The sequence below is a fragment of the Trypanosoma cruzi genome, genomic scaffold (assembly GCF_000209065.1).
Source record: "Trypanosoma cruzi strain CL Brener 1047053516027 genomic scaffold, whole genome shotgun sequence".
Taxonomy (NCBI): Eukaryota; Euglenozoa; class Kinetoplastea; order Trypanosomatida; family Trypanosomatidae; genus Trypanosoma; species Trypanosoma cruzi.
In genome coordinates this window covers 51390-66815 of record NW_001849499.1, presented here as the reverse complement: position 1 = coordinate 66815, position 15426 = coordinate 51390, and the positions used below count along the sequence as shown (strand labels likewise).

General features: G+C 47.5%; 5 protein-coding genes across 5 annotated transcripts, besides 19 other annotated features; all 5 read right to left on the bottom strand.

The window, feature by feature from the left end:
* Positions 1-15426: part of a sequence feature (heterozygous, non-Esmeraldo-like haplotype) that runs on past the window's edge.
* Positions 151-181: a microsatellite.
* Positions 312-344: a sequence feature (AT_rich).
* Positions 832-3108, bottom strand: Tc00.1047053507515.140 (oxysterol-binding protein, putative; the record flags this gene model as incomplete). Its single annotated transcript, XM_809346.1, has 1 exon — positions 832-3108. The coding sequence occupies one exon, from the start codon at positions 3106-3108 to the stop codon at positions 832-834; it is 2277 nt and encodes a 758-aa protein (XP_814439.1).
* Positions 3173-3205: a microsatellite.
* Tc00.1047053507515.130 (hypothetical protein, conserved) lies at positions 3677-4672 on the bottom strand (the record flags this gene model as incomplete). Its single annotated transcript, XM_809345.1, has 1 exon — positions 3677-4672. The coding sequence occupies one exon, from the start codon at positions 4670-4672 to the stop codon at positions 3677-3679; it is 996 nt and encodes a 331-aa protein (XP_814438.1).
* Positions 4878-4898: a microsatellite.
* Tc00.1047053507515.120 (hypothetical protein, conserved) lies at positions 4901-7174 on the bottom strand (the record flags this gene model as incomplete). Its single annotated transcript, XM_809344.1, has 1 exon — positions 4901-7174. The coding sequence occupies one exon, from the start codon at positions 7172-7174 to the stop codon at positions 4901-4903; it is 2274 nt and encodes a 757-aa protein (XP_814437.1).
* Positions 7342-7365: a sequence feature (AT_rich).
* Positions 7389-7427: a microsatellite.
* Positions 7786-10266, bottom strand: Tc00.1047053507515.110 (hypothetical protein, conserved; the record flags this gene model as incomplete). The annotated part of the gene is made up of 1 exon (XM_809343.1): positions 7786-10266. One exon carries the CDS (start codon positions 10264-10266, stop codon positions 7786-7788), a length of 2481 nt encoding a protein of 826 aa, XP_814436.1.
* Positions 10497-10525: a microsatellite.
* Positions 10582-10610: a microsatellite.
* Positions 10707-10738: a microsatellite.
* Positions 10782-10817: a sequence feature (A-rich).
* Positions 11110-11150: a microsatellite.
* Positions 11144-11175: a microsatellite.
* Tc00.1047053507515.100 (hypothetical protein, conserved) lies at positions 11305-14715 on the bottom strand (the record flags this gene model as incomplete). Its single annotated transcript, XM_809342.1, has 1 exon — positions 11305-14715. The coding sequence occupies one exon, from the start codon at positions 14713-14715 to the stop codon at positions 11305-11307; it is 3411 nt and encodes a 1136-aa protein (XP_814435.1).
* Positions 11815-11922: a microsatellite.
* Positions 13061-13102: a microsatellite.
* Positions 13178-13285: a sequence feature (GA-rich).
* Positions 14719-14755: a sequence feature (AT_rich).
* Positions 14948-14967: a microsatellite.
* Positions 15138-15293: a sequence feature (GA-rich).

The window sequence follows — 15426 nt, the reverse complement described above, 5'->3', positions numbered from 1 at the left end:
GGGCAATTTCGGGGTACCGCTGCATTTGCACAATCAACCCATCCATCATCGCCTGGACCTCTTTTTCCATCGGCGGCCATGGGTCCTCCCCACGGCGTTGGCTGGGGGCACTAATATTCATCCGTTACCCTGGGCCACAATATAAAAAAGGGAAGAGGAGGAGGAGGAGGAGCAGGAGAAGAAAAAAGAAAAAAAAATAGAGTGGGATAGAACTACTGTAAGCATCCATCCACATTGCACAGTCAAAATTAACATCATCCATCCGAAAGGTACAAAGAAAGTAAAAAAAAAAAAAAAATAGCAAACACTTGTATAAATAAATAGATTTATTTATTTATTTTAATGAGGCAAAAAGAGAAATAATGCACCCCAACTAAGACCTCGTGTACCCCCGCATCCTCGCACAAAGGAAAAAAAAAAGGAACACAACATGGAAAAGGGGTGGGGGGGGGGGGGAAAAGCATCCCTGTCGGGGTCGCACTACTTAACAGTCCACACACCGAGGAAAGCATGCATTCAACATGTCACACACACACACAGAGAGAGAGAAAAGGAGATAAAAAGAAGAAGACATGCAGACATGCTTGCGCACATAAACAAAAATCCTCAAAGAAAAAAGAAAAATCAAAGTAACAGAAAAGGCCTCAACATACATGCCTCCAAATTCAACTTTTTTTAAAACCAACAACAACAACAAAAAAGAAACAGAAATAGGATAAAATAAATGCCGGCAACAGCAATAAAAACGCCAATTCAATGTCACTCTAACACCTGCAGAGACAATACACCCAAGAAATAATTTTAAAAAAATTGCTCTGCTTCACACTTACGTCAATTCAGCAACATATCCCGTGCAGTGAAACGCCAATTCTCTTGTCTCGATAACGTCTCCTCATTTCCATCTGAAAGCTTTCCTGCACCAATAAACTCAAAAAACTTTGGGGTATAAACCCGACCTTCTGCTTCTAATTGACGTCGTTCTGCACGCTGAGCCTCTTCAACAATTTTCTTGGCATTGGATGCTGCCTCCACGTCTCCTTGACGAATAGCTGCCGTTAATTCTTTCCACACCGCCCGACTCTGCTTTGGGTACGGATGATCATCGTTGCCGGCATGCAGTGGATACGCATACGGTCGGCAACAAGGCATGCCACGCTGCTGTTGAAATATCTCTGCATCAAACAACAACTCTTTCCCATCTCCCTCTTGTGGTCGTAGGTGATGATTTTGCCGTTTTTTACCCACATCGACTCCCTTTCCTGTGCCTCGGGAGTAAATGGGACCATTCCAAAGTCCCACGTACTCTTCTGCAATTTCTTTACCGTCCTCTGTGCTGATCTTCGCAACAACTTCGTCATGTTTTCCACTAAAAAAACCTTTTCGACGGAAATCTACCATGACATGCGCGAGGGATTGGCAGTCCTCCAGGCGAACAACACCACCAAGCTCAAGCCGTGGGGTGCCCGCAACGACGCCAGAGGCATACGCGTGGGGCAGTGAAAAGCGGAAAGACCACCCCGTCTTTGGAAATCGCACCAGTACAGAGGAACAGCTGAGGCTTGCCACACAGTTCAAAGAAACGAGTTTGCTATGAGGGACAAAGACGCCTTCGGCAACAATCAAGTCGGGCAATTCGGCGTAAAAAGCACTTACAGGAGGTCGATGACAGACCTGCTCCGCGAGAAAATGCATGCAGTCGATACTACGTTTAGGATTCATCTCTGGACAGGTGTCGTGCGCCTGTGAGAAGCGCTCTCGTGAAGGCGGGAATGATAATAACGACGCTGGTGAACTCACTGGCAGTGGTGCAGGGCACTTGCAGCGAAACACCTCACCAAGGATTGGATTATACGGTTTCTTTGCCGCCCCTTTTGGTCGCCAATTATAAGCGGAGAAAAACCACCGCAGCAGTATCCGCATACGGTCCACGGGATGATGTACCTCCCCTAACGCCAGTGGCATTAAAATATCCCACGCAAGAAACATGTCGGAAATCATTTCCAAAAGCGAGCGACTCTCAAGGATATGCACCGGCAATGTGACAGAACTGAGCGAACGCCCAACCCTGATGGTTTTCAAAACTTGGAAAATAATAGCCCCCTCAAGATGCAAATATCTTGTCAACACCTCAAACGAGTTGTTGCTGTTGTCATCCAGGGGATCGCAAAGGGCACGATCCTCAGCGGAAAGTGCCGGTACAAACTGTCGATTGGAAGCACCGCAATAAGTGTGCATGTTGTCCTCATCCTTTGGCAGCATGCTCTCCTCCTCACTAATTGACAATGGCTCGGGAAGGGAACTCTGGTAGCTTAAATGCCGCGTTGAAGAACTTTGTTCAATCGCTATGGCCTCCACCTCATCCCCCAATGATGAACAGACCGTGCAGAAATCCGCCTCGATAGTTGGAGATGCCACCGTGCTATCACAACGGGAAAAATTGTGGAACAGACCTCGCTTTAAAGGCGAAGCCCGCACGACTACATCGCACGGTGACTGTCTTGTGGGCCGCAGCCTCTGTTTGTAGTGATACTGTCGGCTAAGAAGATAATCCTCCACTGAAAAGCTACTGAGATTCGGCTCCACGTACTCGTCGTAGGAACCGCCTTCTGCGGTGGCAGCTTTGAAGGCAGCGGTGCAGGTCGCAAGACACATGAACGCATTCTTGTCTCCTCCTGCAGCCGCAGAGCTGCCATTACTTTTCAAAACCGACAATAATCCTTGATCACGCCAAAGATTGGATAACGCAAAGAACATTTGCTCAATGGCAGTCTTCAGGGAAACAACCTCCTCGATGCCCATCGCAGGAATAGACCGAATATACTCCATAAACAATAAATCACCTACCGTAATGACTGGATCCTCCATGAGAATTCTCGACAATTCCTTCACACGTGAAAAAAACATAAAATGCTGAAAACAAACAAAAGCGGCCACTTCAGCTGTCATTATTGCGCCAATCACGTATAAGTTAGCATGTCTTACTCCAGAGATACTCTCCGGTACCAAAGCCATTGCTACAAGCAGCCCCACCATCATCATAAACATCAAAGCCGTGTTAAAGACCCAGAAAGGAAATATAACTATCCGATGCCGACTGGTTTTCGCCATCCTCCCGTCCCTTCTGTAAGCCTGTACGAATATGACGGATCCAATACCTTTTGATTTAATACCCAAAAAAAAAAAAAAAAAAAAAGAAAAAAAAAAACGTGTATGCCACCTATTCACACCCCGTCCTACGCCCCTCCCCTCCCCTTCGTGTTTTTTTTTCGTCTCCTTGCAAATGTAGACCTCCACAGCAACGTTGCTCCCCCCCGTTTCAATGACCCCGTATCCTTGATGCCTCTTTCTCTCTCCCTCTCTCTCGTCCCTTCCTTCCTTATTCACTCCCTGAAAAGTGAGATATCAGTACGTACCTTTTAAAAAAACAGGGCAGAGAGAAGACAACCGACAATACACCACACACACACACAAATGCTCACTCGCACGGAAAGAAACAAAGAAACGCAACATCAACTGCATTTTCACAAATAAATAAATAAGGAGAATTCAAAGAAACTTCTCCTCAAACAATCCCTCTCCTCTTATTCTCTGACTCTCTTACGCAGGCACAGAAAGAAAGATGGAGAAAGTGCGTGTGTGTCCGTGTAGAACAGGTATCTCATCCCCACCTCCATTCTCAAGACATCACCTCATACGCTTTAAGGGGGAATTTCGCGGCAAGGTCGGTGTTGCAGCAGTTTGTGAAGCACTTCGCAGGAAGCCGATCACTACCGTCAAAGTCTGCCAAATCAAAATCGCCACGATCAAACAACACCTTCACAGAAGCCTTTTTTTCTCCACGTGACAGACGCAATCCGATACTCGCAAACCGGAAGGAACACTCCTCAAAACGCACATTTCCCGAGCAACATATTTCCTTCAAGACACAGCCGTCAAAGCAGCAGCGAACAAACATGCAATCGTGAAAGATGACACCATAGAAAAGACTGCGGGAAAAATCCACATCCGTAGCAACTACAGAAAGAAAAGACATTGTGGAAAAGTCGCATTGACTCATGCATTTATGTTCCATTCGAACGCCACGAAGCGTGCCATCAGAAAAAAGAGCCTTTACATCGCTCCCAGCAAGTATCAGCTCAGAGGCCGCGCGGTTCATGACGGAAGTGTCACTTGACATAAAAGCACGCACCGCCGTTGCCAAGGCTGTCGAAAACTCACTCCCGTGAAGGCACATGGAAAGCTCATCCATGGCGCAAGAAAAAGATGCATTCGGTGACAGACTGTCGCAAATTGCCGCGTCTGCTCGTGGTCCTTCTTCAGCATTTCCCTCATTCCCTTTTGAGGAGGACAACAGCGGCGGGGGCGAAAGAGCAACCTCCATGCAGTGCTCGGCCGAGGACGGTGCCTCCAGCGCCTCAGCCTCATTAACCGCACCGCTCACCTCACACTCGCCGGTGTCGGGGAGGCGCAGCGAAAGAGCGGCTGCCTCATCCGCAAATAACGCCTCTGAAAGCCGCGAGAAAAGTTGTGCCTTTTCCTCTGCAAGGTGCAGTGAGGACAATGCGTTCTTTCCCTCCGTGGCGTGCATCCGGTGACAACAAACTATAGATCGTCGTCTGCGGCCGGCAAACGCGGCAATCCCCATTCCACGAATACTCCCACAAAACCGCATTTTATTTTATTTTCCCTTCCCTCTCGTTTTCGTAGGCGTCCTTCCTTTCCCCCAGCAAAAGTGTGGAAAAGAAAAAAAAACACACAGACACACAGACACGTATATAAATATGCAAGCAAGCAGGCAGAAAAACCGTTTCATTTTCACTCCAAATTTGTCTGAAGTCCCCACCCTCCAAAAACTCCGCCGCAGTGGGGGAGGAATCAAAAAAAAAAAAAAAAAAAAACTCTAACGACCTCGCACAAACTCAATAGCACGGCGTAGTGGAGTGATACGCACCTTTGTGAAGGGCATCATCTCCCCATCAGACATAATAAACCCCTCAACTGCCTCCAATTCCACCGCTCGCGCCTTTATATAACTCACAAACGGCAGTTTGACGTGGTTTCCGGTTTCCATGGTGGTAAAAAACTTTAAGAAATCGGATCGACTCTTCTTACCACCCTTTTCCCTGGAAAATACAATGTCAATGGCACCGTCACTCATGTGTGCCAGAGGCGCCATCATAATATCCTTCGTGGCATCGCGTATGTTGCTTAAAAATATAGCGTAGTGGTTTCCATCAAGCTTAACCCACGGAAGGCTGTCGTCATCAAAATCCGTAGACCCGCATTCTGAAATGGAAAGGGGTTCTGTACCCGCCGTGCCTCGAGAAGCGATAGCGCATCCATCCACTCCTAAAGAAGCAGTAAAACTCCTGGTGGAACTCCTGTTGGCCTGGCAATGACTGCAGGCGTTTGTCCACGTGCAACGAGGAAGTTCCGGTTCGCCCGGAATAAAACTTTCCTTCTCAAATTTCGCCAATTGTTGTCCCTCCCGTCCACGCCACGGCAAATACCGCATACGTACAGAATAGGAGCGCACCCCTCTCAGAAATAAATATGCTCCATATGCAGTGAAGCGAGCGTTCCCCATCCATCGCAGCTTCTCCGAGCCACGATCAATGGTATTTAGAAGACCAAATGTCACAGTCATAAAAGCAATACGTTCTGCCATAACCCTTTCCTTCTTTCCCCCCCTTGAGTCATCTGTTCTCCCCTTATCACCGGCGGAATTAACAATTAAGTGCGGAAAAGATGCCACAGCCTTTTCCTTTTCACTGTTCCGTATGTATTGCATGCTCATTAAGTCCTTCATACATGTTCGGAGGTGCACAAGGGCAAGCACACTTTCCTTTATGGAGGAAATATCAAGCGTCTTTGCCATCCCACACCCACTGCCAGCGGGAATCGTGGCAATCAACGGCATTGAAAACGGTTGAATGTCTGAATGGGAGTGAGAATGCGAAACAATTTCTACGCCAAATTGACGTGCAAATGGCTTTGATGAATTGCTCCCCACATGCTGAGCCCCTTCCAAATCTGCAATTTGTGCCGTTTCCGCCATTTCTTTTCCTTCAATACTCCCATATTTATCCCTTACAAAAAAACCGCTATTCTCATTTCTGTCCACCTCCTTCTTCTCATAGCATTCCTCCTTTTGGTGTACCTCCTCCTCCTCCTCCCCATGTAAAGTCCCTTTTTTTTGTTTCATGCCCGCAGATTCCCTCATTAACAGGGCTTGTTTCCGCCGGAACAAGCCGTTCACAGCCTCATGAATCATCCCATCTCCCCCAACACAAACAATGACATGCTCACTATTGATATCGTTCACAACGTCCGCAATGTAATCTTCACAATGAAAGACGCGAGTGGTGACGATCACACTCACCTCATGACGGGTAAAATACAAGACCGGAAAAACTTTTTCCTCCGTAATGCTGACAGCCTTACCAGAACCGGACTTAGGACTAACAAACAAGATGAGTTTCTTCGTCCCACTAGGGTACACGCTTCGTAAAATACTCTGCACAAGGAACCCCATTTTTCCTTGGCTCTCACAATCCGGTAGAGGTGAGAATTCCAATGTGGAGACCTGCAGCGACGAACCCGATTGCATGACATAGTGAAGATAATATAAACATCCCGGACAATCCGAGGAATGGATGTGGCCAAACGAAGAACGCCTCAATAATGTTGGGGTGAATCCGCCGGCACAGCAATAATGGCTGCTCATCTGCGTGGGTGATGACATTGACATGATTCCAGGCTTCTGAGAACCTTTCTCCGGACGCCGGGGTACATCCTTGAAAAGGCTCAAAAACAGGCGGCTTCTTTTTGTCTTCGTCAAAGTCCCACCTGCCGTACCCATTGTGCTGTGCCGTGACTGACGCAAGCCCCGTTCTTCTAATGTTTCAATGTTCACAATATTCCATGTTGGAATGTTAACGACGTTGGCCACCCGTCCCATACCGTCCAATCGCTGCAGGGAAACATGTTCCCTCGTTCTGTCGTATGTCAGTATAGCCTCTTTTCGACGGTACCGCACACGTACGGATAACTCATCGGAGCCGCATGATGCCGACTCATTCACCCGACCTGGTCCGGCTTCCGCACTCTGACGCGTATTTTTGCCATTCGTCGGTGAAAAAAGCAAGAACAACCCATCTTTTCCATTAGACATGTGCGAATGTGCAGATTTAACTAAAGTCTACCGCGGTGCAGCGCCGTGGGACCGCTCGTTGAAGGCGCAATCACAAGAAATATGGGTGCGGAGAAGCCGACAGAACACGCACGCGCGCACGGCTGAGGAGACAGAGAGAAAAAGGGGAGATAGTAAAAAAAAAAAGGTAAAATAATAAAATAAATAAAAAAGACGCTAATTCTCTCTACTTTTCTTGTTTGTTTGTTTGGTTGGTTGGGCGGTTGGTGGGTTGTCTCCTTTTCTTCTTGTTGTTTTTGGGTAAACGGCTCTCCTTGTGGGCGGTGCAGCAACAAACACAGGAGAGCAGACAACAACACGGGAAAGAGCAAAGTTAAATTAAAAAAATAAAATGCGGTCATCCGCCGCATGATGTTTCAGGCAGCGATGAAGGGACATGGAGCATTGCAGGGAAAGGCATCCAACTCCCCCCCTCTTGAAAGAGTGGGTGAACTCACGATCCATTTTGAGTCAAAAAGAAAAAAAGAAAAAAAAACGCAAAAAACGTAGGAGACCCTCCACTTTGAAGCCCGCCCACACCCAAACTTCTCTACATATTTTACACGCCAAAAAAGGGAAAAAAAGAAAACTCCTCACGACACGGCTGAAAGCATGTCTATGATTCGTGTTGTCATCTCCAGCAGCCCCTTTTCCGTTGGAAAATTCCGCAGGATCTCTTCACATGTTTGTTTCAACTCCATCGATGAAAGCTCGGCTTGAAGTTCCGTCACGCGGCAGAACAGAAGCACCAACACAGAACCGGCACATGCCTCTAGCAACGTCATGGAATCGCTTGAATACCTGTTCAGGGATTCACACGCCATGACCTTCCCAAGGACGGTGAAAACTCCTTCCTTAACCAGGATGTCCAGCAGAACATTCCCGACCTCCTCGCCGCTGCTGCGATTGTTAAGCGCATCCAATCCAAATAAATGTATTCCATCGCACCATACGCCTGAATCCAAAGCAATTGCCACCGCTGGGATGGTCAGTGGGGCCAACAAGTTCTTCTTCCCGAGACCAAACAACAGCTCACGTAGCAGGGTTGCCAGGCCGAGAAAAACAAAGGGATCCTCACTATTTTCCTTCATCCGATCCACAATAACGTTGGTGAGTCCACCACGAATCATTCCAAAAATGTACTGAACATCTTCCTTTACCACACAGCTGAGAGCAAAACTAGCATGACGTAATACGTAGCGTTCAGCAGAATGTACGCGAAGCGCCTCGACAGCCACTGCAACACCTTGACTATATGCAAAAAGTTCAATAGACTCCGTGCGCACAGGTGAGTCAGACGCCATGACGTTATACAAACAGTAATTTCCCCAGTGCTGAATCGAGGCATGATGAGAGTACTCATTCATAATCTCTAATACCGTCAGGACCCCATCACAGCGATAAATTGCCTCCCGATTCGATTTATACAAAGAGGCACGACCCAGGACAGTAAGGGCAGCCAATACAATCTCTTCATTCTGTGGATACCCATCAATGATCTCCAGCACAATACCAATACCCCCAAGAGATGCCACATTTGGTAAGTTTTGGCGGTGATCATGCGATGTTATCTCCTCCAATGCCAGTTTTGTCACTTTGGGTGCGTGGGAAAAGGCAAAAAGGATAAGAATGAGACTACGGAAATCACGGTAAAATTCCTTCCATACATGATCACTTGCAGGCGCCACAAGAGAAGGTGGTTGTGTTGATCCTAGGATATCACTACGCATACGCAGCCGTTGAAAATCCTCGTACTCAATCAATTGATCGCCCGCACCCACATTTAACACGCAATAGCGTTGATTGATGTGAAAAGGCTGATTAAACACTTCATCGGGCACCACGGTGTCCAAATCAAAATTCTTCTCATTCACACTGACGTCAACAATGGGCAAACGGCAGACGCCCAACAATGAAGATTGGAACAAGTGACGCACAATGGAAGAGATAAGAATGCCATAACTGTGATCCCCACTCTGGTGCTGCAGCCCCACAAAATCCCCTCGCATGTCAAAAATGGGACCCCCGCTGCTAAATTCACTCGCGGGATCAAAAAATTCATATTCGCATGAATCATTTCCAACCCGCTTCACCGTCTGAACAACATAATGCCGTTCACGACCGTTGATGTGTGTAATCATCAAATGACGATCACCAGCACGTACCTCGGCAATTCGAGACAACAATAATGGCAGGGGCAAGGGCTTAATTGGATATGAATCCCATCGCTGCGTAGCGTGGCGCCCAGCAAGACTTCCCGTGCCGCAAGAAGAGGAGAAAAATGTCGCGTTCTGCGGCTCTTGCCGCTCCAAATAAGAAGCTGCAGGACGATGCTGCAATAATTGTTGAGGTAACGATACGCACGAGACGCTTGCGCTCACTTCGGAAGAAGAAATAAATGAGTGTCCAGGCGGAACAAGCGGCGGCACGACAATACCTATAGGCGCTGAACACTCCTCCGTTGGATTCATGTCGCAAAACGTCAAAGTGTAGCCCAACTCCTCCTCATTCTCCTCATTCTCCTCCCCGATGAAACTGAATTTCGAGCCATGCAAAGACCCACCAGTGGCGGTACAGTTTCCAGAAAAAGGCGTGCTGTTGGGCACGGGCATGAATGCTCCTCCAACGCCCCACCTGGATCGCGGCAGAACAGAGGCACCAGGGGTAGAACAGAAAAAAAGCTTTTCCACATTCACTGGGGCTTGAAACGGTTCCACACGGCGCCCCTCGCGTGCGTTTGTCCCTGCAACCGGCTGTTCGAGAAACGTCACGGTTGCCCCCTGTGCTTCTTCTCGACTGGGGAATACAAACGACGTTGTAAGCAGCACGCCGGTGCCATCACGCCTTACTTGAGGGCTTTGCCGTCCATCCTGAATCACGTCGCAGCGAGCGGTGGAATCCAAAAACGGAAGGGCGACAAGAATGGCGGAGCCCCTGCCATCCGATACACGGCAAACGGCGTGCGTGAAGTCCGTGATATTTGCGATGACAGACCATCCCTCCATCGACCGCTCAACACGGTTGTCAAAGACACGCTGACGATGTGACACAAAAGAAGAATCCATTGTTGACATGTGAAAAGCAGTCCCACCGCGCTACTGACACCAATCCCAAAACTAGGGAAACTCCGTCCGCACGCACACACAGAGAACAAAAGCCACCAATCAGAAAAAATACAAAAAAAAAAAAATGGAAAGAAGGTAAAAAAACTGGCTGGATATTAAACCACACATACACAAGATCTTCTCACCTCCCTAATCAACATCCAATCTCTCCCACCCCCTTCTCCTCGTTCTTGCTGCATTTTTTTTTCTTCTTCTTCTTCTTCTTCTTTTGCTTGCTTGCATAGAGATAGGTGGAAATAGATATATATATAACATGCGCAGTCAAATAATAATAATAATAATAATAATGGTAAAGAAAAAAAAAAAAAAAGGTTTGCCGAGCCAGGGATCCATGGGCCCCACACGGACGAAAAAGAGATACACTTAGATACAGCAAGAACCACACCATGAAAAATAACAAAAAGAAAAAGAAAAAAAAAAACACCTTTTAAATTCGTCGTGCTGTCGCTCCCTCATGTGTACTCTTTTCTTTTCTCTCTTTTTTTTTTTTCTTCTTTTTTGAAAACGGCGGGGTGACTGAAAAGGGAAAGGTGAAAGGTGAAAGTGAGTGTGTGTGTGGGGGGGCGTGTAAAAAATTATTGACCCCACAACTGCAGGATGAACAAACATCCCTCCTCTTCCCTCCTCCTCAGTAAAAAAAAAAAGGCAAAATCAACGCTCGGCCCCTTCACAGAGTCCCTCTCTTGTTGTTGCTATTTTTCTTGTTTTCTTTTCCTCCAAGAAAAGAAATAACGACAAAAAAAAAGAAAAAAACGCTCATACATATTTATATATAAAACATACATACACACCAGAGAGAGAGAGACAGAGAGAGAGAGAGAGAGCGGAAGAGAAAAGAAAAAAAAAAAAAAAAAAAGAGATTCAACGCAGATGAAAAAGAAATATTTTTAAAACAAACTGTACTGTGACAAAAAAGCAAAAAAAAAAAAAATAGTAAAACGTCATCCGTAGCAATCAAGCCAATTCCTAAATACTATGCGGTTATCCTCAGTAAATGCAGTGTAGCATCATCAACTGATCCAAGGGAGTCTCTGCCGTACAGTAGGGGCACCGAGCACTCGTCGCCTGCGCCCGTGACTGACGTTGCGGTCGCTCCAGCAACGACACTACCGCCCGGTTAGAAATGACATGTCCACACATGAGCAAAAGGGCAAGGTTGAAAGCTGGGCGATTGCCTGACGTCGACAACACTTCTTGCGGTCTCTCTGGACTGACGCCAAAGAGAAGTGTATCGAGGCAGCGACGACGTGTCACCGGGCAGTAGCACATGGTCTTTTGAAACAAGGGTTGCCAGTGAAGAAATGAGTCCATGAACAAAGTGGGGTTTGCCGAATGAAAACAGGCGTTTTTTTGAGGAAACAGTAAAGATGGCGTCGCACGACGTCGTAATTCATCCTGCTCGGACAGAACCGCAGTGGCATGGGGAAGCTCCAGTATGATGGCGTGTTGACGCCGGCTTTGTGGCAAAGGAGGCGGGTGACGCTGTGTGGACAAAACATTATTATTATTATTATTATTATTATTATTATTATTATTATTATTATTATTATTATTATTACTGTTATTGTTATTGTTACTATTATGATTGTTATTACTATTGTTATTGCCAACAACTCCAGCGCCGTTGCCGCCTCCAGATGCTTCGTCGGTGGAGACCCGATCACGACTCCTGGAATTGGTAAACGCGGGAAAAAGTGTCCTAAGTGCGTTCAAGCCATGCCGTCGCGCGGTTTCCGAAGGGGTGGTATGCAACTGCTGTTGTGGCGGAGGAAGAGGAGGCGGATTGGTTGGCATGGGCAGTGAAGTGTTTGGCTGCTGTACGTGATTTTGTTGCTGCTCTTCTTCAAATCCCCCGACAAGTCCTTTTTCACAATAGTCGTCCAGCCGGCTTAACATAAAGGTGCTCAAGGGATAGACAAGACGATATAAAAGATTTTCCGGGTGTGATCTGCCGTCAGCAACAGCAGCAGCAGCAGAAGAAGAAGAAGAGTGCGATGATGCCGCAGAATGTTTCACAAGAAGTGCTTCCAACTGACGAAGTTTATGTGCCTGATCCAAAAGCTCAAATAAAACACATTCCCGCCAAACATATGGCACTGTACATATGGGTAGAACGGGTGCGTGCATTTGACTGCCTTCCTCATTACCCGCATCTTGGGAAACGTCTGAAGAAACCAAACCATCAAAGCCATTGTCCTTGCATCCGCACCAAAGACGCAAAAAAGGTGCAACACATGAGAGCAATTGCTCCTGTGCAAACCGTTTCTGGGCGTTATATCCATCCTTCGGTTTTTCATCATTATTATTCCTTTGGGAAATATTATGAGGTTTATTGCTTTGTTGATCTTCGCCCAATGAAAGCGGCATGTAGCCCAGTGCAACAAAAACGTGATGAAACGTAAGCAACAGTGGTGGCGCTCCAAAATGATCCTCTTGTGACTTTCCATTCTTCTTGCCGTCGCCTACGTTTGCATGCTGGAATTCCTGCTCAAACATCATTCGCCACTCCACAAGCGGATGGCGTCGAAGAGTAAGGACAAAGTCAACCGCCTGCTGTAATTTTGAATTCATCGATGCATCTTTTCCTCTGGAAAGCATTTGAGACAGACGCTGCAGGGCACAAACGATAACAAGATCCGATAGAAGAATTTTAGCCTGCTGTGTCGCAGAAACCACAAGCTTGACGCTTCCTTCTCCCTTTGGACTTGCCGCATTGTCTCTCCCATTTTTATTCCCTCCTTCTTGCTGCTGTTGCTGTTGCTGTTGCTGTTGCTGCTGCTCCTGCAAATGACGATGATGACGATGACGACGATGTGCGGCGGTGGATGGCCCTGGATACATGATCATGTCAATCTCTATTTCCTCCGCCTCCTCCTCTTCTTCCTCTTCCTCTTCCTGTCCCTCCTCGTGTTCCTCGACGTACTCCAGTTCTTCCTCTTCCCCCTCTTCCTCTTCCTCCTCTCCCTCCGTATATGACCATGAAACCTCTGCATCAGGGGAATTCGCCTCTTCACTCGGCTCGCCCTCTTCTTCATGAGGCTGGTCGCGCATCGCCCCGCCGGTCAATGATGCGGCAGTGCCTTCCTCCCCGACCTCCGCCCTGGATCCCCATGTCGCTGCAAACGAGGACGGGATTTGCGCTGTCAACCAAATTTCACCCCTATTGTGAGACCGCTGTATATTTTGTTCTGCTAAAAGCTCTTCTTCATTTTCTACGACCCGTGCTTCCTCTCTGTGTGGAGCACTCACTAATCCCAACTCCGTAAGAAATGTGGAATCGGCCAACCCTTCGCTTCTCCTACTATCCCCCGGCTGCTGTCGTATTGACGCTGAGCCATCAAAAGCTTCCAACCGCGTTGTAATTGCATCACCAACCCCCAAAGTCCCATGATGACCTGTGGCAGGAATATTGCAGAGGCTCACAATCCTTGATATCCAGTGCACCGTGTGCGGGTATGCATTCTGCACCATCTGGATTAAATCCCCCGCATCGTCAGACTCTGCACGGGGTTGCAAAAGACCACGACGAATTTCTTGTGAAATCATAACATCACACGGTGCGAATTCAACGGAGGAGTTTAAATTCGATCCTGCAGTCATTCCATCGTAACATCCGAGCTCCATCTCCATTGCAGTCGTCAACGGGATGCCATCGTACTGTAGCTGTCGCAGTAGCAGATCATTCACCACCGCATTTAGGCCTCGTCTTGGTGCTGACTCCTGTGCAGAGCTTAGCACAGTACCCTCAATCCGTGCGGAGGGTAACTGTGAATTCAGGAACAACAACGACTGCCGCTCGTTGCCGTCGCCATCCCCAGCATTCGAGGATGTGACCCGACGATGCGCCTCATCCGCAACCACCGATGCCGCGTTGCTAACACGATCAAGCTCCAGTGGATCCCAACGAATAAAGCGTGACAAATACTGTCGCACATCCGCATAGCAAATGTTACCACCAATCGGTGTATAACTCTCCGCCCCCGGGGAACCCCCAGGGGCATTCGCCGCTGCCGCCGCACAAACTCTCTCGTTATGTTCGGGAAACGTCTTTTGATAAGACTTAGAAACCTCCACCGCAACATCCACCTGACGACGCAAGTGCGCCAGGCGATCATGGATAAGTGTGTCACATGCATCCACATACTTCTGCAGCTCCTCTAGCGGCGTCACGACAGCCTCTGCAACGGATTCTTTGGCAGTAGGGTTCACTTTGGCACTACCGCCATTGACATTGTTGTTGTTGTTGTTGGTGGTGGTGGTGCCAACGTCCTCCTCTGGAAAGAGAGTGCTCAACTGGCGCATCACACCAGCAGTTTGCTTGATTTTTACCTCCAGCTCCAGTAAAATATGCCTCAGGTCCGCTGTCTCTTGCGGCATTTCCATGCCAAGGACGTCCATTACTATTTTAATAAATATATAAATATATATTTATATATTTCGTTCTTTTTCCTCCCTCCTTCACTTATTCTCTCTCTCTCTCGTTCCGCTTCGCGTGTCACAACACACGGCAGCAACAATCACCCAAGAGATGTATAGATGTGTATATTACCTGCAGCCGCTACTACAGTGGGCAACGGTGGACGGATAAGGGAAAAATAGGTCAACCCCCTCCCCTCACCCTCCCCCTCCTAAAAAAAAAAAAAAAAAAAATTACTAGCCAGCCAACCACTTCCTGCCCTCTTCGTCAACGAGACAAGCGTTAAGTGGTGTGTCCTCCCCTCTTCTCACCCCTTCTCAGCCCCCGTCTGTCTTCTGTTGACCGGAAAGACGAGTGAAACAAGGGGTGATAATGATGACACTGGGAAGACAAAGGAGCCCAATTCTTTCCTTTTTTTTTAAGTTCCTATTTTTTTTTTCTTTTTCTTTCCTATGGTGTTGCTCTTTACTGTTCTTTTTCTCTCTCTCTCTCTTTTGCTTGCTTTTTGTGTGTGTGTCTTTGGGACCCCTTCCCTTCTTTCCTCGTGTGTTGCTTTTTTATTTGTGTGTGTGTGTGTCTGTGTGTTCTTCCTACTCGCCCCGCTCCACCCCCCGGCGTACGGTGGATGCTTCCTGCCAAAAAAAAAAAAGAAAAAAAAAGAGTCAAGCCGACCTGCGTATTATCTTCGCTCC